This window comes from Zalophus californianus, chromosome 9 (genome assembly GCF_009762305.2).
Source record: "Zalophus californianus isolate mZalCal1 chromosome 9, mZalCal1.pri.v2, whole genome shotgun sequence".
Classification (NCBI taxonomy): Eukaryota; Metazoa; Chordata; class Mammalia; order Carnivora; family Otariidae; genus Zalophus; species Zalophus californianus.
The window spans coordinates 37,213,824-37,239,778 of record NC_045603.1 but is presented as its reverse complement, the minus strand read 5'-3'; the positions used below and the strand labels follow the sequence as shown (position 1 = coordinate 37,239,778).

Genomic DNA, 25,955 nt, shown 5'->3' with positions numbered 1-25,955 from the left:
ATCTGAAAGCCCAATTTCAATTCCCAGAAAGAATTTGCATTGACAATAGGAAGTAATTATATTCTTGAGAAACAAAGTATTTCTTTCAAATACTTGATGCTTTGACAATAATATTAATAAAAAGAACACTGTACATACACCCATTTTACATCTGTTCATATTGAGCCCCATGGTTAGCACCTCAACCGACCCTAATATTTTAAAATTTATTCTTTTAAAATCCATACAAAAATAAATTATTCCTTAATTATAATCTCTCCACCAAATAAACAAAGAAAACATCCACAATCATACACATACACACCCAGACATGCTCACATGCACATGAAAGATAATGAGGCTAATCAACTATCTTCTGTCAGATAATTCATATTTTATAGTCACAGTGTCAACTTTAACCACCATATTCTCAACATAAAATGTGATACAAAATGCATTTTGTGATCTTTGGAATAATCACAGGTATCCTTTATATATTTAGATACTTATTGAGGACTCAAAATTCATTCACCTAACGAAATATATTATGTCCTTAAGGCACTCATAGTATAATGGGGAAAGGGATATGGATCCCTAAATTAGATTTGTGTCATTTATTGTGATAGAGGTAAGCACAACATTTTATGATATCTTAACAGGGAGGGAGTGAACCTAACTGGGGAATGTGACATATTCATAAGAGATACATATTGCATTGAAGTCTAAAGAATTAGTGAGATTTGGGGACAAAAAAGGTAGAAAATGGGGAAAGGATGATACAGAAAGTTCTGGGAATAGTGAGGAATATCCAGATGGAAAGGACAGCTTCTTATGTCTTAAAGGAAATCTAAAATCTGTTGAGCACCACAGTCTGTCGATGGGGTACCTTACTGCAGTAAGTGGGAGAGCTCTGGGACAGAGACCGGGCAAGCCAGGCAAAAGGCAAGGTATGATTCATGGAAGTCCAGTTTGGGCCAACCAAACCTCCTCTCCCTTGAATTTAAATCCCAAATATAGGGAGGTAGGTTGAGTTAACCTATCTGGTGATGACACTGTGAAGAGACTACTCTTTAGTTCATTCCAGTATAGGGATGTAGAAAGCTTCTCTGATTCTTCCATGTCTTCTCTCACATCTCCAGGACAACTTCCTTGCCCACATGATTTAAACTGCACCCTCCCACACTCCCTATCCCCTTCTGTACTAGATACATCTTTCATCCCACTAAAATATAATCTTATTTTACTTGCTCACTCTTTATCCAGTGCCTGGAACAGAACCTGGTACACAGTAGGCTGCATGAGTCAAGAAAATCCTGATTCTTCTCTTTTTCCTTCAGTGTTTCCCATATCATTCTAACATACTTTTCTTTTGATGAATGAACCCAGGATCTGTTTCTGTTGCTTGCAAAAGAGGCTTAACTGTGTTTTTTAAATGTATAGACTGCTTTCAAATGTGGTTTCTCATATCAACCCTGAGAAACATATTAACTATCCTCATTGCTTAAAATGAGGAAACTGAATCAGTAAAATTCACTCACTTTTGCCTTTTCACATGTTTCAAGTTGCAGATATGAAATACAAATCTGCTTCTTCTGCTACTTGCATTTTGTATTCGGCCTGCTCTTGATAATCCCCAATATAGAGAGTTCCCAGAGTTATCTTTGCTGACTGCCCACTGCACTATTTTATCACTGCAATAGATGTAGACTCATTTTCTATATGCAATTGAAACCGCTCCGGTTTTCACTCAGACTCACGTATTTCTGCAGTTTTCTCGCCACATATTGTGAACAATTAGAATGTATTCAAATCAAAAGAAACTTTCTTTTGAGTGGAAGAGATGGGGTCCCTTTTCCTTATTCTTTACCCCAGGCTACATATTGTCCACAATTTTCTCTATCTTTTCTTCTCAAGATCTGTTTTTCATTGAATAAGTTATTTGGCAGCATTCTATACTACAGATTTCTCTATTTTTTGAAAATGTGGTACCCTAACTGGCTATATTAAATGAAATTAAACTAATGTAATGTGAAAAGTAAGGATAATTTTCAAAATGTAATTTAGTCTGTGGCAGACTCTTCTACCTTTGTTTAGTTTACGGTGTGACTGTCCTCTATCATTATCTACAATGTCTGATTTGCTCATATTCCCCTAAATACATGTTTTATACTGTGATTTAATCTTTTTATTAAAGGCAAAACATTAAAATAAATTTGAGAATTACCTAATAGTGCAAAATATATTAACTTTGTTCATTCAGAATATTTTATGAGGTTAAAAAATCTTCAGACCTATTAAAGAACATCTATTCATTCCACATATATTTTTTTGGAGAACTTACTATGTAGCAGGCTTGGTAAAATACTCTGGAAATGTATGTTAAATAAAAAAATTTTCTTGGAATTTGTGTCTGTAGTATGATATTATAGAAGCATTGATCAAAGCATAATTTTTCTTTGAATTTCTTTTATTTCCTTTTAAAAAAGTAAACTATAATTTTAATTAAAAATATTACTTCCTATGTTCATTATCTGAAGACAACTGTGTTCAGTCCGTTCAACATTAATCCCATAGCACTTAGGATTCCTTACTTCCTTGATATTTGCCATATCTGCCAATATTTCTTCTGATTGTAATTTCCATTTAGGGAGACTAACACAAAAATTCACTTATTAATACTGCTACAAACTTATGCTTCCAATCCCAGCCTGAGTCTCATTGCTGCTTGACAGCTGTTATCCCCAACACAGCCATTATTTCCAACCTTTCCTATTGCCCTAAAGCATATTACCTACTTATCTCATCCACTTTAGGTAAAACCATTAGGATGAGGCTATTGGATATGAACTGCCTCCACTTTCTTCCTCTCTTTCCAGCTTTTTGTTCTATCTCCTTCACCATCCTCATTTTTTCTTCCTTAGAAAATGAAGCATCTTCCTTTCAAGGCTGTTTGAGCTTTTCCTTTAACCTCACATTTCTTGATTTCTTAGCTTTCTCTGTCCTCTATCAATAAACATGTTCAGCATCAAAGAAAATATGCAGTTTCTTTCTTGTAATGCAATTTTTAAAGTAAGAAGAGTAAATATTGGACATTTAAGATTTAGTAAAACAAACCAGTCATTGCTCTTTTCAGAATGCCATGCTAGTTCAGGATCCAAGCTGTTCATACAAACCTCATAGCTAAAGAAGTATTTTCTCTGCATGATCACCAGCACCAAAAGGTACTGAATGACTGTGTCTATGTGTGCACCATCCAGCATGGGCACAGGAGCAGCATAACTAAAGATATGGAGGCCTGGGGTCCACAGCACATTTTGGAACTACAAGAAGGTATAAGACACAAAAAAATCTGGGCAAAGTCTAAGACTCTAGGGAAAGACAGAGTAGTCTGTCTAGGATGGTCCCACAGATCATGGACCTTTGGCCAGTCACAGACATGGCTGGCATACATAAATTGAAAAAAATGATCTTTTTTACCTATGTTTGTATAATAGAGTTATTTTAAAATTCCTTACTAACTTCTAAACCAATGTTCTTTGTTGAAGTCTTTCTCAATGACACGTTTGGAATTAACTGACTCTTAGTACTGCTGTACTAAGTCACTGTATTTTGAGATTCTCTATGATAATATTTATTTTGATCTGCTATGTCCTGAAAGAATTGTTCGTGAAAATAATGACCACTTCCAAAGTAAGTTGTTAATAAGTGAAAAGAATGAATGAAAGAAATGTGTTTGCAACTATTTGAACTGCATTATATTATTGTTAAAACATTTGGTTCTTTATGCATAAAACATTTTAACATCTAAACAAAATGGTATTAAAACAAATAACATAGTTAATGACAATGTATAATTCTTCAAATATAATAAATTTATACTATTTTATGACAACATATGATAACATCTTCTAGGATTTCAAACAAGGTTTCCTCTTTTAGCTTCTTTGTAAAATGAATCAAAATACACCTGTGGCTTCCTATAGGCCTATCATAACTTCAAAGATGGATCATCCGAGAAAGAGCAGATTAATGCTGTACTAAATAAGAAAAACAAAAATTCAGGATAAAAGGAAATTATACTATGTAACAGTGTAAAATTACACTGTAGTTCAAACCGTCACTTTTACACAGATTTTATCTGGTAGAGAACAACTAATTAAATATAATGTTGTTTTCTATGAATCTTCTGTATTTTTTTCACTAACATAATTGAAATTGTGAATATTTAAGCTATAGGAACTAGGTTACCTTCATTTATTTTTAATAACATTGTTCAATTTTCCATTTAACTTTGCCAACTCTGCTTTGTGATAGAACATATCATTTTGTGAATTTCTTTAAAAACATTGTACAATTTTTAGTCTTGTTAAAATGCCTAATTATTTTTGGGATGCTCAGCAGTTCTCAGACAGTTCTGCTGCCAATAATAGCATTGAATCTTCATGGCTCCCAGTAACATAACTACTTTAGATCTTTAAATATTGTATAGAGCATCCAATATACAAAGTGAGATACTCTCTTTTGATTTTTAGATATTTTATATTTTACACTAAATTAGCCAGTTTCATAAACTGAGGATTTTAAATCTGCATTTGCATGTGTGCAAAACTTTAGATGATAGTAAGTCATAATGAAGATATAAGGTAAACTTCGAAGTAAATTTACAAAACACATTTTGAAAATACAAAAGCTATATTTATAAAAGGAACCCAAGTATATTTTCAAAAGGATACATAGTATCAATGCTCCAAAAGCTTACATTCTATAAACACAAAACTATTTTATATAAATTTAAGATCTTGGAAAGTTAATGAAATATTTTGATAAGCTCCCTTAAGTATTTAAAGTAGTAAATATGCTCTCTGAAGTGGTAAATGTGCTCTCTTAGCATTAATTTTTTCTAAATTTAAAATAAGCCAAAAGGAAAAAGATCATTTGTAAAATAAATTATACTATTATTTGGAAAGTTTTGTTAATAATTAAAACAACAATAGCTAATCTTGATTGCGGGCCATCTTTATCAGAAGGAAATACGTTACACATGATTTCACAAATAATCCACCTACCATTCATGAGTTATTCTTATTATTTTACAATATTCAAGGGAAGGGAAAATACAGAAATGATCCTATTTGCTTATAGTCACACTCCCATAAATGGTAGAACTTGGTTTTGAATCCTGTGTTTAATTCCAAAGGACATGTTCTTAACTATTATACAATTTTATCACTACTAATATGATAACAGTGGAAAAGTTCACCATGAACTATAACTAAAAGTAGATTTGGAGGTAAAATTATTTAATGGAAACTTACAAGTCATAATAATACTTGGAAGTGGCAAGGATGAGCCGAGAGAAGTTAAGCATGAGAGAAGAGCTATTAAGAGATAACATTCAAAAGACTTTATTAACTTACCAAATATAGGACACAAAAGAGGACAAGGCAAGATTACCTCCAAAGTTTCTACTGCTTCTGATGTTGCAGCTGCTGGTGGTTATGGAGCCCTGACTAACTACCTGACACTGTACTTGGTGCATGAAATGCTTATCTCAGGAACATCTTTAATCATTTCCCTACTTCCAATTGCCCTCCCCTCCAGACGGTACCTGAAAAATGTAGCTATTTTAGCTAGATATAAGTGAAGTATATTTGTGGACCTCAGCCTGGGAATCTTACAAGCATTTATGTGTTCCTATGAGGAGGTCATTCTATACAGGGTATCAGTAATGCCTATATGATGAGGAGCAAGACATTCTTCCTTTCAATTTGCAAATCGATTCAATATCTATTTGCTAATCATGGCTGTATGTCAGGCACTCTGCTTGGTGCTAGTGATTTAACAGTGAAAAGAAGGACACAGTGCCTGTGCTTACAGAACATAAAGTCCACCAGCTTTCCATTAAGCAGAACCTCTGCAGGTGGAAGAGTTTGATTTCCTACATGAAGCTCCAAGGGCTATTCATTGATTCCCTTGGTTGGTCTCACTGATGTTCTTAAACTAACGCAAGTATATATATATATTTAGGAGAGCTTTCCCCTCGATTTCTCTTTTTGTCTTTCAGTGCAATTCCAAGATATAAGTTTATTGACAATTTGGTTACTATAAAAATGAGGATGTTGTGTCAGTAAAGATAAAATGAGGAGGTGTAACCAAATGAAAGCCTTAAGTTAAAAAACCCAATGAGGCAGTAGTACAATGTTCTGAAGTGGTGGAGCACATTCCTATATGTTTATAAATCAATAGATCATTGAGTTGGAAATTATGTAGCTTGGAATACTTTTTTAATATATTGAATCATCAACACTATAGGCAGCAGAACATAGGAGAAAGAGCATGGACTTTTGGGTTCCATAATCTTGAATTCAGACAGAAGCTTCATTATTTACTCTCTGCATTATTAACCACCATTTGAAAACCTTTTGTGAGCACCAGTTTGTTAGTCTGAGTACCAGTTTTTTGGTTGTTTTCATCGGTAATACAGGAAAATCATAACAATTAATCTGAACTTTTTTGAAAGCTACTGAGTTGTTCTCTCTGCTTTAGTCCTATCACCAAGCCAAGGCACAATCCAATATTCTAACTACACAGCATATCCAAGCCTGTAAATTCTCGCTGAAAATCTCTAAATACCAAGTCCAAGATCCTTGAAGATGACATTCAAATTTATCTTTAATTCTGGAGTTTGCACACGTCACTTTTAACCATTTCTTATCTTCAGTTTATGTTCCAGTTATACTAAACTCTGCCTTTCCCACACACCAGTCCTTTGAATGGGCTCGTCCACCTGCTTGGACCACCTCTTGTGTACCACTCATAATCATGACTACATACAACTGGATGACAGAGAAAATGCTCAATTCTCTCATTTAGCTGGGGACTTCTGCCTGCATTACAATGGAGCCACAGGGTCTTTCTTTTCTCTATAGTGCTAATTTGCCTTTATTTCTTAAACATATAACATGTGCCAAGAATTCTGCTAGATGCTTTCAATGCATTTCAAAATTATCAATAGTAAGAAGTTATAATGTGCTCTAAATAATAGAAAAATAACAGTGGACTCCTAGGTAGACAGAATATTTTAAAGATATAGAATATTTTAAAGATCTGGTTCTTTGCTAAAAAGCCAGAACTACCTCAACTTCATTTGATAACAAAGATATGGTGTCCCACACTAAAAGAATTGAGTGAAATTCTTCATGCAATTGAAATTTTCAGCTTGCCCTTTAGTGTTCTATATATTTCAGGTGCTAATCCTATCTGCTGAATGGGAAATACAGATACTACTCAAATTTTAAATCTCTCTTGATAAAATATGAAAAACTCTAAGTAATAAGGAATGCCTAGTTTAAAAAAAAAGAATTTGTTGCTGATTGTTTTAAATTTTCATATTTTAATCATTTACCTAATATATTCCCTCAGCTTATTAAACAGAGATGTTGGCAGTATCCATGATGTGCTAGGGACACAGATTGATAAAGTGTTCTTGGGGATTAAAACGAAGCATGGTAAGTGCTTCAGCAATGGTATGGACAGGTAAAGGAGCAAAGGGAAGGCACTTAATACAGCCTTCAGAGGGCGCCTGGGTGGCTCAGTTGGTTAAGCGACTGCCTTCGGCTCGGGTCATGATCCTGGAGTCCCGGGATCGAGTCCCACATCGGGCTCCCTGCTCAGCAGGGAGTCTGCTTCTCCCTCTGACCCAACCCCCTCTCATGTGCTCTCTCTCTCTCTCTCAAATAAATAAAAATCTTTAAAAAAAAAAAATACAGCCTTCAGAAATGTGGTGAATGAGTAAAGGATCACAGGGGAGATGGCATTTGAGAGGAGTGTTAAAGTAAAATAAAAAAATTGACCAATGGACAGGTTGAGTGAAGAGACAAAGACAGCAGAAGCATACAGACAACATTCTGGGAAAACAAAGCAAGTAAAGCAGTATGTCACATGCACTCCAGACCATGAAGAGCTTTTTATGCCAAGCGGGAGGGATGGATTTCATCCTTTAAGGACAGGGGATACCTGAAGTATTTTAAACATAAAAATAGTGATTATTATGTTGCCATATTTTGTTTTCTGTGGGTCCCAGGAGCAACAGAGTCAGCCACTCATACAGTCTTGGCAGTTAATGTTATTAATGCTAGGATTAAATGGCAAAGAAATGTATTCTAAACAGAAATAACTCCTCTGCGGACTCAACAGATAAAGTTGCTCCCATCAGAAGTAAATTCCTTTGGTTGGAGGAAGTAGTTTGCAACCTTTATTTTGTTCTGTTTTTGATAATACCATGCCATTTGTTACTATTGTTCATAAAACTTGCATAGAGCTCCAATGACTAAAACTGGTTAATATAGAATCAAGAAACATTAAGAACCTCAGGATGCATTCTTCTTCCCTACTGTCTCTAGCAACTACTGACAAACTCTCATGAAACCTTAGGGCTGTGCAGATACAGTTTGGAAACCACTAGGTGAAGATAGTTAATCTCTGGGAAATGAGGGGTAGTGTGCTGGACACCAATACCTCTGGGAGGTTCACCCATTAAGCCATGATTAGCCAATCGAGAGATTTAACAAAGTACATAGATGGCTTTACTTGCAAAAATACAAGTTAAATCATGTTGGGGCATCATTTTTATGGACATAAAATTAAGAGGAATTTACTGCATTCATATGTAGAGCATATGTATCTCCATTTAATTTGTTTTGAAGAATATTTCCCATTTATACACATTTGAGTGCCATAAATTGGCTGTTCTGATGCATACAAACATGATAATTTTTTCTCCTATAGTAGCATTTAATCTCAATTTTTGTCTAGGCAACTACATTCTAGAACTTGATTTCTGGTGATAAATAATTCACTAAACATATAGTGCAGATTGAGTTTTGGCATCATCCAGGATCCAGGCACCTCTGAATAAAAAAAAAAAAAAAAAAGCAGATACACGTATATGCATACGAAGATAGAAATGAGACCTCACATATAAGGAAATTAACTTAAGTGTTAGATAGGCTATACAAAAACCATATTTGCATGTGTATGTACAAGTACAAATATATTTGACTAAATTAAACTGCAGTGAAAAAGAAAATCTTGTAATTAAAATAGCCTTCAGCTTATTTGTTGCCTTGTTACCTTTGAACTGTCCAGGTCAAATACATTTTAAATCTTATTCTTAAAATTTGGTAATGTACAATTTCAGCAAAAATGACAGGACAGTTTGAACATTTAATGAGAAGAAGGAACTGAAACTCAATACTATTCATGCTAAGCTATCTTAAATGCTTTTGCATATGTTAACTTTCGTGCTAAAATAATTTTAAGAAAGTAAGCATTAAAATCTCAACTCCTTGATGCAGAATCATCTCCGAAATGCATTTATGTCATTCCATAATGAGAACCGCTTTTGAAAATTTAACTGATCATTTTCAAAGACACATTTTTTTTTGAGAAATGGTCTGTTACTTCTACAGCATCTCATTTCTTATAACAGTATTTCAACCAAAGAAAATATATTGCCTTAAAATAGGTTAAGGCTTATAAAGAAGAAAAATAATCATGTTCAATTCGGCCCTTTGAAAATAAAAGCCAAGAGTCAACTTTTATAAATCTTTACCTTCCATGCTTTAAAAACTATCTTTTTTTCTTCCTTCTCTTCTACCACAAACAGAAGCAAACAATAGCAACAAAAAGTTAAACACGCACTGCCTATTATCATAAATGTCAGGATCAAATATCACCTTATGAATTAAAAATGTGAAAGAGTTCATATTTGTCAACAAACATTTCTATTTATCCAAATTCCTAGAGTTCTTAAACGAATCGTTATAACATCAACAACAAAAAAAGTGAGTGTTTAAAAATCATTCCAGTGTATTTTCAAAGAAAATCACCTGCCAAGAAAGGTGTCAGGAAGATCTTTACTGAAGGAATTGTAAAAAGCCTGTGTCATGACTGAGCATATGGAATTTACTGACCCTTAAACTTTAAGAGACTGAACTAGAATACCTAATGTCAAAAGCTGTCCCAAAGAGCCAGACCACAGGATATTGTAAAGCGTGTTTATATCTCAGTGTACAGAGGAGAAAAAAAAAAAATTCTGTAGAACAGCCCCAGGGCACTTGCATTTTGAGTCACTGCCACAATAAGCAGATCGCCACTGGGAAGTGAATATATTCTGTAACAGCACAGACTTGCACTATCAGTGGACATCAGTGTAAAGCAGGAGAGGCACCAGGATTAAAAATAGAAGTATAAAAAGGGGAGAGAGATGGAGTAATTATATTTGCTGCTTATAGTTTGCAAAGGCAAAAGACGTTAATAAATCAGATATGCATTTATTCAGAGCCCTCTTTTAAAAGAATTCTGACTACCTCTACTGTATTAATTCTCTAGGTCTTTATATATATATTTTTCAGAACATTATAACTATATAGCTATAATAATTAAATGCTGGGCTGTTTATTTTCACATACAGTAAAATACACAGAGAGAAGAGGTTCATTTTCCCTTTTCATGTAATGATGATATGACTGAATTACAAAGTCAACCTTAGTACTAAAAGATGCAGTTTGAGGATAAAATGAGGAAGAATCTGATTTAGTTTAGACTTAACCATTTTCTAGATTGATGACTGATTTATTCACAGGCAACTGAAATACATTTAGTAGGTAACAGCTTTGTAACTCACATTTATATTTATGTTATAAATCATTTTGACTTTCTGGTAACACAGAAAATCTTCCATCTTCATGAGTTTCTACTTTATCTCAAATTGTAAAGCATACTAAACGTGGTATTTAAGCCTCTTATATTAGTGATTACTTGTTTATTGCACGTGTAACAAAATGAAATAATAGAAATTTGGTTAAGCTATGTATATGAAATATAAAAGGTTTTTCTAAGCCCAGAGGAGACAGTTTTTAAAGTCCTATTATATGTCCCTTAGTTCTATTCTCTCTGTGATATATAAGAGAAGTAACTCTGTAATGTTCACCATATGATAGCCATAAATAACAGTATCAGGACACACATCTCATAAACCCTCAAGGATGATACAGTAGCAAATTTTAAATTCCCTGTGAAAATTAAGTGTTCATTATTATTTTGCTTGAATTCACACAGAATCCTAATGCCATCCTATTTCCATATTTTAAAAATATAGATTAAGCTGACATGCACATAATCCATTTCTTACATCCTCTTTAACACTTTCACACTTTGCAGTTTTCCTTTGCTTATATTTGCCTTTATTAAAAGTTTGACTATACATTAACTTCCTAAGTAGCGAAGCCATTTAAAACACACTTACTTGAAAAGTGTAAAACCGGGTCCCATTAGGAGGATGCACTTTAGGGGAGCCAGAAACGGTGTTCATATCCGAGAAAATCATTTCTGATCACAGAGACAGTATAATCCACAAGGAGCTACAGATGCGGAGCAGAGAGCTTAGCGTACAGATAAATCCGTGCATCATTGAGGGAGGCTAGAGGGTAAAATGAAATCTGCCCCATCCTTCATAGATACACAGTGATAGCATTTTGAATCTTTCTCCTGCGTTTGAAATCTAAGCTGAAAGACTATCAGCCACCGACCTTTTGTGCAGCTAGTTCTTTAAAACATATAATGTTTTTTAAAAAAAATTAAAACACAGAAGGGAAAAAGCAAGAACCAACAATAAATGGAGCTTGTGAAGAATCTGGCAGTGCTGTGGACCTGCCCATCTGTTCTCAGTGATAATCACCTCCCTCTACCACAGTCTAGCAGAGTGATTATGCTAAATATCCTGGTTAACCAATAACATACAGTTTCATTTCAGGGAAGCGTGCACAGTGTAATTCAGAGGACCTCTTCTGACTAACCTGAAGCATGTTTCATATGCCGTTTAAAGCCGTATTTAGTAACAAATTCTTGTTCTACACTCTTATTTCTGTATGTTTCCAAATCTCTTTGTTACTCCCAGTCTTTTCAACAAGATTTTAGACTTTTGTACAAATCCTTTTCTTTTACAGTGAAGAGTTCTTTTTACATTTATAGATCAAAGCATATTATAGCTGGCTAGAACACTGAGGCTCAAGGCATACAATTCAGTAAAGCTATATAATACTAGGAATATTATCAAATAAAATGCATTAAATATTTCTACTTTTCTGAACTCTCAAAGAACATCACAATATGGACATAATCATTATTCTCCCTACCCCATTTTAACTCAAAAATTCAGTAAGTTTCATAATTAATGGCTAAAGAAGTCCAATACACTTGTTTAAAAATCAAAACTTTATCTCTCATATATAGAAAGAAGAAATCAAAAAATATTTTAGCTACATGAAGATTTTTAACTCAATATCCAAAAACATTAAATGCAAAGGTCTAGACTACATTGCAAATCATGTCCATTTTTTTATGTCTTTTAACACAAAGTATTCAGTCTGGATAAAAGATCATATTCAGATGACTTTACACTTTTTAGAGGTAAAAATAAATGCTCCATTTACACATGGTTCAAAGGTGGAGACTTCAGGAGAACAGAGAAGAGAACGAGCCAAAAGCGGTGTCTTTGTGAATGTATCTAAGATGGCATACTTATACATAATTAAGAACCAAGAACCACCTGCTTTGAACCTGAAGACTATAAATAGAGTATGATGGTGATGGGCTCTCAAAACTTAATTATTCATTTATATCTTTATTCTCCAATTATGATTCAGATTTATAATATCAATGAGGAGGAAGCAGAAAAATCTCTCCCCGTTCCTTAGATAGGGGTCCCACATTCTGGTAAATTCAGCAAGTAGGTAGTTATTTACCCAGCAAACTGCTAAATAAGCCAGAAGATAATTTTTAAACAAATGTTTAATTTGAGAATAATTTTAAATTTATGGAAAAGTTGTAGAACTAGTACAAGAGTTCCCATATATCCCTCACCCGATCTCCCTAATTGTTAACATCTTACATTACTATGGTGCACTTTGTCAAAACTAAATAACTGTTATTGGCACATTATTATCAAATAAACTCCAGACTTCACTTGGATTTCACTAGTCTTTCCATTAATGTCTCTTTTCTGTTCTAGTTTCCAATCCATGTTTATTTAGTTTCCGTGTCTGCCCAGTTTCCTCTGGTCTGTGACACCTTCTCAGCTTTTCCTACTTTTTCATTATCTTGATGGTCTTTAGAAGACCATCAAGTACTGGCCAAGTATCCCCTAGGCTATCCTGCTCTGATGCCTATATTAATTTTATTTGATGTTTCCCTCATGATTAGACTCAGGCCATGGGCTTTAGGGAAGAATACCACAGAGGTAAAGTGTCCTTCTCATCATATATTAATGAACTGACCTCATCACATCATTATGCAAGTATACAATATCCACATATCACTAGTAATATTAACCATCACTTGGCAAGATGGCATTTGCCAGGTTTCTCTACTGTAAAGTCACTATTTTTTCCTTTCCATACTCTATTCTTTGGAAGTTGGCCACTAAGTCTAGTACATCCTCAAAGAAGTGATAGAAAGTGGTGAAATTAAGCTTTACTTCCTGGTGGAGGGTAGTGTTTATATGTATTAAGTAGAATTCTTCTGTGGAGAAGATTTGCCTCATCTATAATTATTTCTTCAATAATTTAATTGTATCAGTATGGACCCATGTATATTTATTTTATACTTATAATTTATTTTGATGCTCAAATTGTCCCAGCTTTGGCCACAGAGAGCTCCTTCAGACTGGCTCCTATTTCCCTTTGATGTGCTCCCATCCATTTGTTTTTTGAGCACTCAAACGACTATTTTTTTTTACAATTTTTTTTCTCCTGTATGAGTCACCTATTTGCTAAAAGTATTAGTCATCATAACTATAACTCTACCACTGCAATTTAAGTTGAAAAGTCATGTTTTCTTTTTCCATGATTATTTAATCAGCCATATTACTATACATGTTGGTAATCAGTGATCTATGTAAAAAATTTTGATTTTTCTCACTCAAAAATATATGTTGGGATCATATTTCTTCCTATGGTTAGTGGGGCCATGTAAGTTGTGCTCCTCAAAGAGCTGTTAGTGGAAATAATGTCTCAAAAACAACTGTGAAGGTTCTTGGGAATCCAGGTTTTAAAGGAATTTTTTTTTTCCAAATAGATTATTATGCTATAAAAAATCTCCATGTGTTTTATGCTTATCTGTTAATTGGTTCTGATATAATATAGACCAGACGATTCACTAGATTTCTTATTATTTTTTAGAGGGGCCAATAAATCAAATATTTCTGGTATAATATTACATATTCCTGGTATAATCTCATATATTTGCTGAATTTGCATCAACCAACAAACTGTTTTAGCAAGGAATTCTAAAGCTTTTGGCCAAGAAGAGTACAAGTTTTTCTTTTCCATAGTTTTTGTGTGGGGAGGGGAAAGAAGGCAGTATGAATTAATGTTGAAAGAAGCTGGAAGGAGAAACAGTATTAATATATAATTATTTTAAATACAGTGCTTTACTCTAAATGTTGTGGAAATTGTCAAAATATACATTCCTTCCCAAATTTTTGTTTTCTAAGTGGGCTATTTATGATAATGACAGTATATCATTGTTCTGAGGGTTTATTTAAAGACAACTCAAGTTTCTTTCTCTGCCTGGCAGCAATAGTGAAGGTGGTGTCCATGTCTAAAAATTGAAAGGATACAGAATCTTGCCTTGTCCATTGTGGTTGTAGAAGTCTGGTACTGTTTCTAATGGAGGAATAATTCTAAAAGATCCAGTCTCTGTCCTCAAGGAACTTTCAATTTGGTGGGAAGGATATCAACTAGTAAGAAGTTGTTAACTATCAAGACAACTGAAATGCAATTTAATGAGTCTTAATGACTGACTTAACGTAAAGAAGATTGCGTTCATTTGAAAAGCACCCAACTCGAGGGATATATCAAAGTGACCCTAGGAAGAGCAGGAGGTTGAAGGCTTTCTGAAAAGAAGAATAAAAGCATGAAAAGATACAAAATGTTTGGGGAAATATGGCTGAAAACATTTCGGGGCATATGAGGTAACTGTGTTAGACGTGTTTTTTCATATACAAATGTTTTCTCAAGTGAAATTCGTAAAGAGACTTAATATGGTTAACACCCTATTTCTATGAAATCAAGTAAAGTTAGAACATTCTTGTCTCAAAAAATATATGAAATGTAGAGACATATTTTCATACTTTTGGTTAGTATATTTTGACATCTTTCTTAAGTTTTCCAAATAGCTTTCCAAGATTTTTTGGCTTGTCAAGAAACTTCATTCTTAGTTTGATTGAGTTCAATTTATAATAAGACTATTTTAAGTATTAACTTGAAAGTAAAAGTATACAGTACAGTATTACTATGTGAAACAAAATTTAATGTGCTTATGGTAGCAGTCATTAGGTTCTGGACAATGTCTATCAACCATATAAAGGGTAAATAATATGTCCACTTCAATTACTACACCCAGACCACCCCCCAAAATCTCTCAAGGTATATCTTTTCTCAGGATAGGTAAATTAAGAATATGAACTCTAGAAGATTTAATTCCAGCTATCTCAACCCCTTGGATTTTTACAGAAAGAAACTGAAGATGAAAAAGTAAAAGGATAACTCAATTACACTTTCTTAAAAATGGGTAAAATAAAATCCTGAAGCCAGACACTTGTTCTTAATAGACTTACAGAGAAGATTCCCAGAAGTCATCTAATATACCCCTCGGCCTCTGAGAATAGTTACTCCTAAGCCTTCTGAAATGTATGTTATCAGCTTGGTTTTATAAAAAGTTCAAAAAAATACTTTAGAGCCTACTATTTCATATACTGTCAGGAAGATTCAGCTCACACATTTTTTATAGCCCCTCAATATAACTTTTTGAACAAATAACTGTTAGATATATTTTGCTTCAAGACAAGCAATTCAATACATCTTTTCTTTTGTTCATTTATGGGTATTTGATAAGAAGCTCAAAAATTTGCTAGAGTGATAAGAATTTGGAGAATTAAGGAAATACACTGAAAGGGCTGTTCATTTGCTCTTAGTTCCTGATAAATGCCCAGAGGGGAAAATGCCATACTGGACAAAGAATACGAAGGAAAGAGAGAGAGAAAGGGAGGGAGGAGGGAAGAGAGGAGAGAGATCGCTACAATTTACACCATCACACTATAGGATAACAAAGAATTTTCTAGCCAAGCGTTCAGTTAGAAGTCATGCCAGATGGAGTGAAATTTGGAGTCCAGATGGGCAAATACATCCTAGTGATCCATATGGATGGCATGTGGAAGCTAGTTAGGTACATATTGCCAGCTAGATTATCTATCTTATCTATCTATCTACTAAATATATATTCTTATTTATGCACCTCAAACTATATCTGCTTCCTTCTCTTCATATTATGACTTCTACAAGATTCAGCAAAGATGATCTTATGTAGAAAGCCAACAACTCTAAGTTTACTTTTGCACACTGCCTCTGAGTTTCCTTCCTGACAGTCACAGCTGGTTGTACACAAGCTTGTAGGTTTTGTTCACTCATTCATTTATTCACTCATTTATTCAACAAATTTTTACTGAGGAGCAATGAAGTACCAGACACCTGTTACAGTTAGAATAGAGATGAAGGGCAGGTGAAGTGAGAGGAAACACCGCATTTGTAGCCAGCCAATGAAATACTCCATCCAACAGGTATAATCAGTTCTAGCTGTGAGAGCTTGCATTGGAAGATCCCAATTAGAAAACAACAACAAACAAAACAAAACTTCTAATGCCTCAAAGACTTTCTTCCGAGTTCAGGAGATATTTCTAAGCTACCTAACCGTTCACTGAGGGTGTCTCAAATAAAGACAATATTTAGAATCCTTTGTGATCCCTTGAGATTTGTAGTCATTCAGACTAAAGAAATAAATACAAATCAAGCATACTGCAACTTACAAGCTTCCATTTATAACAAGATAAAAATATTAAATTTGCCTTTAATCCACATCTTGATGATAATGCGCTCGTTTTTAAAAACATAATCTCATGAAATCTTACATATATATATATATCTAGATATAGGCATGCATGTAGACGTGTATATACCTATGTGTATGGATGTTTTTGTGTGTGCATGTACTTGTACTTATGTATATGTATGTATAATGCAATGCACAAACACATCTACATACATATTGTCTTCAAAACTCAAATTAGAAAATTTTAAAAGGGTATCTTCTTTCCATACTATTTCTTCTTCTTCTTTTTTTTTTTAATTTATTTTTCAACAGAGAGAGAGAGAGACACAGTGAGAGAGGGAACAATAAGCAGGGGGAGTGGGAGAGGGAGAAGCAGGGGCAGGGAGCCCGATGTGGGACTCAATCCCAGGACCCTGGGATCATGACCTGAGCCGAAGGCAGACGCTTAACGACTGAGCCACCCAGGCTCCCCATACTATTTCTTCTTTGCACTTTGGTTTCTCTTTGCTTGAATGGCATTTTTCACAAATATTTACATGTATTATAATAGTCCATAAACATCTTCATGCTTAAATTAAAAAATATTAAATTGTATGAAATTCAGGCTTGAGTTTTGTTTTGGTCCTTTAACTGAAAAAAATATTGATGGATTGGAACTTTATAATTCTATGACACAATAATTTTACTGTATTTTGTTAAATTTATCTCATGTTCTAAAATACATGTCATTAGCCTGTTTTTACAAAAACCACATTAAAGTTCTATGGCAGGACATTATTTCTTCATCTACCACTATGAATATCAAATGCCCACATAGTTTAAGGTTTTATAATACCTGAAGGGGTTTCTGAGTTCTGACTTTTATAAACATAAATACAGTGAGTTGAGAAACACTGGGTCCATTCTATGGCATGAGAACTACATATAGACTATTACATATTGAACTTAAACATGGTTATGCCCTACATGCCCTATTTTATAGTATAGTTTTGATATTAAGTTTCACTTTTCCCTAGAAATTGGCAAAATTCTTAGCGATTTGTGGCCAATATTTCCACTCTGGATAAATCTATATTTTCTACTTTAGTTACGGTCCAGTTTCCATATATGTCCTCTGTTACTATATACCATAATTATTGCATCAGGATAAAAAAAAAAAATTCTTGGTCACTGACATAAAATTTTGATTTTATTTTTTAAACCAGGAAGCATAGTTTCTAAAGTTGAGATGAAGTAAGAGTCCTTAATATGCAAAAGTTGTCTTGTATAGAATTTCTTGTCTATCACTAACAAGAACCAGCACAAGGCAAGGCATAGAGTGGGCATCCGATAAATATTTGGGAAATGCTTGAAACAAATCTTCCTCTGGCTGTTTTGCTTCTGTCTTTTTATGAGTCGTATCTTAATAGTAATTATCTCGTTTTGACTTACTGACTAGTCCTGAGAACTCAAAAATGCTTATTCTAATTCCCAGATTCTTACAGTTAATATGTGGTATACCGAACATTCAAAGTTTGGGCTATTTGTACTGCTTGGTACATAACAGTCAAGTTGTTGGCGAAGGGATACTTGGGTGACTCAGTCAGTTAAGCACCTGACTCTTGATTTCAGTTCAGGTCATGATCTCAGGGTCATGGGATTGAGCCCCACGTCGGGTTCCATGCTCAGCATGGAGTCTGCTTGTCCCTCTCCCTTACTCCTCCCCCTGTTCATGCTCTCTTTCTCTCTCTCAAATAAATAAATAAAATTTTTAAAAAATAGTCAAGTTGTTGGTGAATAAATGAACAAAAAAAGAGAATGTATAAATCCAGATATTCTAACTACCAACCCATATTGTTTGTATTAAATAATGCTGCCTAGTAGTTTAGTAAATAGATTTTTTTTTAAAAAAACAATTTCGAAAATAGATTGAAAAAATAACTTTGCAAACTTACATGCATCCATCCATTCAAATGTACATACAGATAAAATCATCTCCATCACACATTCACAGAGTATTGGGAGAAATATCACAATAAAGAAAAAGAAGAAAGGTATGGTCCAACAAACAAAACAGATGTTCTGATGCTCTTCACAGAGTTCACTTTATGTTAAATACTTTGTTTATACCATCTCAGAAGATACAGGTTTAACTGATAGGATAACAGGAAGAGAAGAATCATGATAGTAACCAAGGCTGTGCAAGAGCTTTTAGGATAATGCTATCATAGCTATCTTGGAATAATAGAACATTTAAAAAAAACATTTTAATTTATATGGATGGACACTCCACTCACAATCCCATGTTTAAGATTAGAAAGATTACAAGATTACAGAAACAAAGGCAATATTAGTGAAAACATTGAAATAGACTGAAGCAATCTTTAGACTATCATTTCTTATTCTTTACATTCTCTACTGCCTCAGTTGTCATGGTAGCAAGTATTTTATTTTCTCCTTAATTTTACTTTTTCCAAGAATTTCATTTGAAAGACAAAGCCAATCATGATCCTGTTTTATTTTCATTAAGGGCAATAACAATAGCTCAATAGTTGCTATTTATTGAATGATATTACAGGGAAGCCAGAGTTGCCTTTTATAAAACCCTCTGAAGGAGGTATTCCTCAGTTATATATAAGGAAACAAAGTCTTAGAGAAATATAACTTGTCTAAAATCACACTTAGACAAATGGGAAATTCATATCATTTGAAACCAGGTCTAGCTGATTACAAAAGTCCCCCATAAATCAAAATTACATCTTGGTACTGTTTTATCTGCCACTGATTTTAATTCAGGACAGAATATGAAAAAGGAATTGATAAATTTCTAATTGATTTCATATGTCAAAGAATTCTTCGGTGACTGGCTATCTGATGAACTATTTTAATTTTATGGAAGTATTCAGATTTTCCTGATGAATCAGATGTGGGTTGTGAAAGGCAAAAAGGAATCCAGAACAACTACAAGGTCTTTGGTCTGAGCAGTGAAAGGATGAAATTGCCACCAAATGAGATGAAGGCTGTGAAAGAAGCAGGTTTGGGAAAAATTCAATCGCTCAATTTTGCACATGTTGAGTTTGAGGTTTCTATTAGTCATCTAAATAGAGATGTCACGTTGGCAGTTGAATATACAAATCTGGAGACCACATTAGCATGCAGACTGAAAACCAAAAAACTGGAATGAAGTCATCAGGAAGTGAATGCAAATAGACAAGAGAAGTGGTCCAAACCCAAGCCTTAGTGCACTCCAACAATAAGAATCCTGAGCCAGCAAGGGAGAATGAGTAGGAACCAACCAGTGACGTGGGATGGGGGGAGACCAAGAGAGGGATGTGTCCTGGAAGTCGAGAGATTGACATGAATCAAGTAGGCAAGACGATCATCTGTATCAAACGCTGCTTCTCTGCTACAAGCTGAACTGATGCGCGTTGCTGGAGCACATCAGATGATCAATGCGCTGGCAAGCTTGCCACCCTCAACCTCAACAGTGCCCTCTATACCGCCTGGGCCCCCACCACCCCCCACGTTCTTTTCACGGCAGTCCAATAAACCTTTCTCCAGTCTGGTGAGGCCTCTCTTCACTGCTTATACGCTCCCCTGCAGCAGATTAACAGTTGGTTGTTTTATACTGAAGTTCCTTTCCTTACAATCTCACATGTGTTTGTCCCTCTCCTTATCTCTTTTTCTCTCATCTCAAAGTCTCAGACTGATGCCTCCACTTGAATTTTGTCACAAGGAGAAAGGGAAGCTTACTGGCAATTTTAAGTCTATGGGGATTTTCCTAGGCATCATGAGTAGTGTCTTGCAATCTCTTTTTTGAGAGACAGTCTCTTTTGTGGGTATTCCTTAATTGTCCCTGTACAGCATCCACACATTCACTGGCCTCTCCAAACTTAGGTTTCTATAGACTATCTTCTAACATCACTTAAAATCCTAGCTGGTTAGAGATATAGAAGACACTAGCAATCATCTAGTACAGTAGAATATTCTGCACTTTAGAATCCCCTATGGTGCTTTAAAAAATACCAATGTCTGGGCCTCACCACTGGTGATTTTTTATTTAATTAGTTTAAGGATGCCAAAGTGGTATTTTTCTAAATCTCCCCAGGATTTTTTTTTTCAATGTGCAAACAGGATTAAGGGATAGCTGATATAGTGGGATTTTTTTTTTTTTTATAGTCAAACTGAACATAAGAAAGATAAAAATGTCTTGCTTTTCTTGGTCATACCATGAATCATTCTGAGCTAACTAGGACAGAGCTTCCCAGCCAGTGTGTTACAAATAGATCACAGGTGCACTGAAACAGCAGTCTCTCAGCTTCAGGGTGACTCGTCAGATCCTGGGGCTTCCACAGTGCCTAAAGTACTCAATACCAGGCTTGAGCATCCTCCTCTGTCTACATTCATGTAATGTAAAAATATTATGATTTCCTATTTGTGCTATAATGTGAACAAGATCAAGAAACACTGATCTGGTGTATGCTTATCCTCAAAGCCACAGGTTAATATTTCTTCTTTAAGAAGTCTATCTTTTCACCTTTTCTGCATTAAATTCCATTTTTAATGTTTCTTCTCTCTTCTAAGGCCAGGTGTTGTGACCAGTTATGTGTTATCAGTATATTCTTCAGTCCAATAACTAAATAAGGAATGAAAAATTTAAACACCACCTAGGGAATAACCTTGGCAAAACTTCATTTTAAATGAATGTGAATATTAGTGAATTATTAGAAGTTATTATTACGTCCTGAATCACAACTTCCTAGTTGGAATTGTAGATATCTAAATGACTATGGTCAAGTCACAATTTTTCAGCTTGTTGATTACAAGGCCATGCAGACACAGAATTAATAGGTTATTATGTCATGATAAATTATGGGCATACATTAATTTCTTCAATTTATCTGCCTCGTACTTGACATTCACCACACATAAATAAATGAAAGGAACATAAATATTATTAACATTTCATAACAAAGAGAGAAATTCTTATTATAAATGCTTTGCTTTAATATAAAAAGGACCATAATCAGTAAGATGATTATGGTGCTTTGGACAGCATTATACACATTAGCAGCCCCAGTCATGCAAAATAAATATTAATTTGATTGAACTGATCAAATGCAAGGAACTGGGTAATTCTTTGAATTTTGACTATATTATTAAAGCAACAACTCAGTACATGGGATCTAGCGTCAAACAGATCCAAGTTCAAATCTCCATGCTTCTTTCCTATTGCATAAAGCTTTGACTAAGCTTCTCTGAGCCTCAGTTTTCTGAAAAGTGGAGATTAAAATAGGCTTTAACTCAATGGGGTTTGATAAAAATTAAGTGAAATAATGTATTTAGAGCATTTACTGTCATTGTCACCTTCTCAGTACTCAGAATCCAAACCTACTTTCCAAATTTCTTTATTCTACCCAAAGATCGTGTTGCATTTATCCCTTGCCCAATTGTTTTCTTTTGCCTGAAATTTTCTTTTTACTCATATTCAAGATCTAACTCCAGTGCTCCCTCATCTAGGAAGTCTTACCAGTCCAGAATCTTTCTATCCTCACATAATTAGTCTGTACTTCAGCTGTGGCCCTTACTAAGGTCTGCAATAGGTGAGTTATTAGCACATTGGTGTGTTTGTCCACACAACTGGTAGCTGCTGGAGAATGTGGATGGTTGTCCACACAACAGTCTATAAGATCTGTAAATATGTGAATCAGGCCATTCCACTCTCTTACTCTCAACCCTCCAGAAGCTTCCTATCACACTTAGGAGAAAATACAAAGTCTTTTCCATGGCTTATAAAGCCATACAATTATTGATCCTGGCCCTCTGTCCTCACTTGTGCCACTACACCCCTATATACTGTTCACTGCCACACGATCTTGCGGTCCCCCAAATATAATGTCAACTGGCACAGTGAAGATCTACTGAGTACCAGCTGTGAGTTGGATGCTATTCTAGGCATTTAGGTTACACTGGTGAACACAACAGACACTCTTCTTTGTAGAGCTTTCACTGCAGTGGGAAGAAGTGCAGAAACTACCAACATAAGAAGTAAATTCTATTGTATGTCAGAAGGGGATAAGTGCAACGGGAAGAAGGAGAGCAGTGGAGGGGGAACAGGAACTACAGCAAGGAAAGGATTATTTAGTTGTGATTTCAAATCCCATATTTAGCATGTTCTCTTCTTGGTGTTTGCAACTGCTGTTCCTTTTGCCTGGCTCTCTCCCCAGCCTACCCAATATTCATATGGTTCCCTCCATCAGTTACTTAAGGGTTTACCTAAATGTTAGCACTTCTGAAGGTCCTTATCTGAAGAGAATGTAAAAAGTATGCCCCTGTTCTTACACTGCAACATTTCATTCCCTTAGTCAGCTTTATTTTCTCCACTGCACTGTATGTGAAAAATGGTATTTATTCATTTTATAAGGGAATATATTTTTTGTTTTATTAACTGTTGCATTCATTTCCAGTGCTCAGGACAATGTTTGCCATAAAGTTGTTAATAACTAGTTATTGAATAAATGAATGTAAGTAATAATTAGCTTCAGCTAACAGTTATTAAATATAAAAGGTAGAGTCAAGAAAACTAAAATTTAATCAACAATATATTATTTCTCAATAACTTGGAGGAATCTTCATATTTTAAAATTCTACTTTTGATACCCATAGCACTCCTATTGATAACAATGACCTGCCAAACTTCTTTAAATTGGACCATACAATTCATTAATTCAGTAATTATGAATTGAGTGCCTATAATGTTCTAAGATTTGTACTAAGCACTAGATTTACAACAATTCACTATATATATGAAACTAATATAGCACTGTAGGTTAATTATAATAGAATTTAAAAAATAAATAAGAATAAATTTTAAAAATTGAAATAATTATTTTTAGAGTCATCTTTAATTAATATAAAGCCCTGAGTACATATTATTATAAAAATTAAAATACAAAGACTGTGAAGCATCACACTGCTTCTTTTGAGTAAAATCACCATTCAACAATAGTCATGGAAGCCCGCAGTCTGGGTTCCCTGCTTAGCGGGGAATCAGAGTCTGCTTCTCCCTCTGCCCCGTTCTCTCTTTTTCTCAAATAAATATATAAAATCTTAAAAAAACAAAAGCAGTTCACCCAATACCATAAGATATAATAATCAGTGTTTTTCTCACCCTTTGAATTTGTAGATATTTATATGTTTTTAATATATATGCCAAATTTACATATATATGTGTGTGTCATTGAACAGTGAATGGGGCTAGTTAATATCTTCACTTGATATATATACACTGCAAGATATTAAAGAAATCTGTTATTTCCTTCTTGGGAATATCAAAAAATATTTCTATTATAAGAAATTTGAGTAAGAGCTTCATTATTTTTGCAATTCAAATGTTAAAATGTTTTTTTGGGCAACTTTAGTGTTTCTCCCAATGGAATAAAAGGCAAATGCATTGTAAAATCCATATTTTAATTACTTAGTCATTAAAGCTTAATATTCACAACACAAAATGTAATTTTCATTATGGCCACTAACAAAACAAAGCTAACCATTTAAAAAGAAAACTGCCTTGCAATAAAGATAACTTGATTAGAGAAATGGAAAAAGAAAGACTTCTTTATCAAAAGAGGATAAAACAAACATAGCAAAGGTTAAATATCTCACAACTAAATCTATAACTTATATATCAAAGAAAAAAAATTACTTATGAGAGCTCTAAACATAAAAGTTTATATGGTTCAAGTTTGTACTCTGGATCCAAAATGGATGCAGTAATGGGTCTAAACTACTGAATAGTTTTTATAATCTATAAGTTTTAATGTACCAACTTTTGTAGTTTCATAATTAGACCACAACTAAAACCTAGAAATGTAAAGATAAACAAATATCCAAAGTTTCACACGAGAGCAAGAAAGACATAATCTGGGGCACCTGGGTAGCTCAGTTGTTAAGCGTCTGCCTTCAGCTCAGGTCATGATCCCAGGGTCCTGGGATCAAGCCCCACATTGGGCTCTCTGCTCTGCGGGAAGCCTGCTTTTCCCTCTCCCACTCCCCCCGCTTGTGTTCCCTCTCTCACTGTGTCTCTCTCGGTCAAATAAATAAATAAAATCTTAAAAAAAAAGACATAATCTGAGGCAGAGAATAGCCAATAAGCTTTATGAACTATTATGCTTATTATTGATTTTTAAACTATTTTCTCTTTGGTGATGTAATACCTTTTATTATCTTAAAATTATCCATAAAAAGCTGCATTCATGACACCTTAGGGAAGGATGCCTCCATGTGTGAGTTAAGCAGGTTCAAGCAGAGGACAGATTCCGGTAGCAGTGGAACCAACTGTATCTAAGGTAATTGGAATTGAGCCTACAGCATGAATCAGAAGCAACAAGTCTGGTGCAAATGGCAGGCAAATTTAAAATCCCCTTTTATATCTTCAAAAATGGTAAGGGCACCAAGATACCCATAGTAAAGTAGGTATATTATTTAGAGATTAAAGGAAAGAATTTAAGGAAAGGTCATTGATTTATTTTAAAAAATATATATATATATATAAAATCTCTCTGTGTGTGTGTGTGTGTGTGTGTGTGTATGTGTACTGAATTCTTACAGCTGTTTGAACTGCTGAGGATTCTACTGTGAACAAAACAGAAAAAAAAATATTCTTTTCCTCATGGAGCTTATCTTCTAGATAAGAACTGAATTTTTTAAAGGTACTTAAAGAAGGCCTCAATGAGAAAGTAACATTTGAACAGAAATAGACTTGAGGTGAGGAAGGAGCCATGGCGGTTATCAAAGGAAGAGGGTGCTAGGTAGAACAAAGAAATACAAAGGTGGTAAGGTGGTAGCATGCTCAGAGTGTGACTAAAGAACAAGGACGGTGGTGTCCTCAAGCTGGGTACATGAGCACTGTTTTCCCCCAACCTAGATTATGATATGCAAAATCTCCAAAACTACCGATAGCATATTGAGGATACCCGGGCTATCTGGCAATAATATTAAATAAATTATAATTTAAATTAAGTGAGAAAGTTTATAGTCTAGAAGAAAAT

At 34.3% G+C, this 25,955-nt stretch overlaps 1 protein-coding gene across 38 annotated transcripts in view; it reads right to left on the bottom strand.

Annotated features, from left to right (window-relative positions):
- The window catches only part of PPFIA2 (PTPRF interacting protein alpha 2), a 465,447-nt gene that overhangs the window by 299,972 nt on the left and 139,520 nt on the right, over nt 1-25,955 (bottom strand). For 5 of the 38 annotated variants that reach the window (XM_027592692.2, XM_027592698.2, XM_027592699.2 and 2 more), the window contains exon 1: nt 11,288-11,694. The exons of the other annotated variants lie outside the window; for them this stretch is intronic. In XM_027592692.2, coding sequence (XP_027448493.1) covers nt 11,288-11,368 — 81 coding nt within the window. In that variant the 5' untranslated portion in view covers nt 11,369-11,694. Of the gene's footprint in view, nt 1-11,287; nt 11,695-25,955 lie in introns of those variants that run through there. 38 annotated transcript variants of the gene reach the window in all.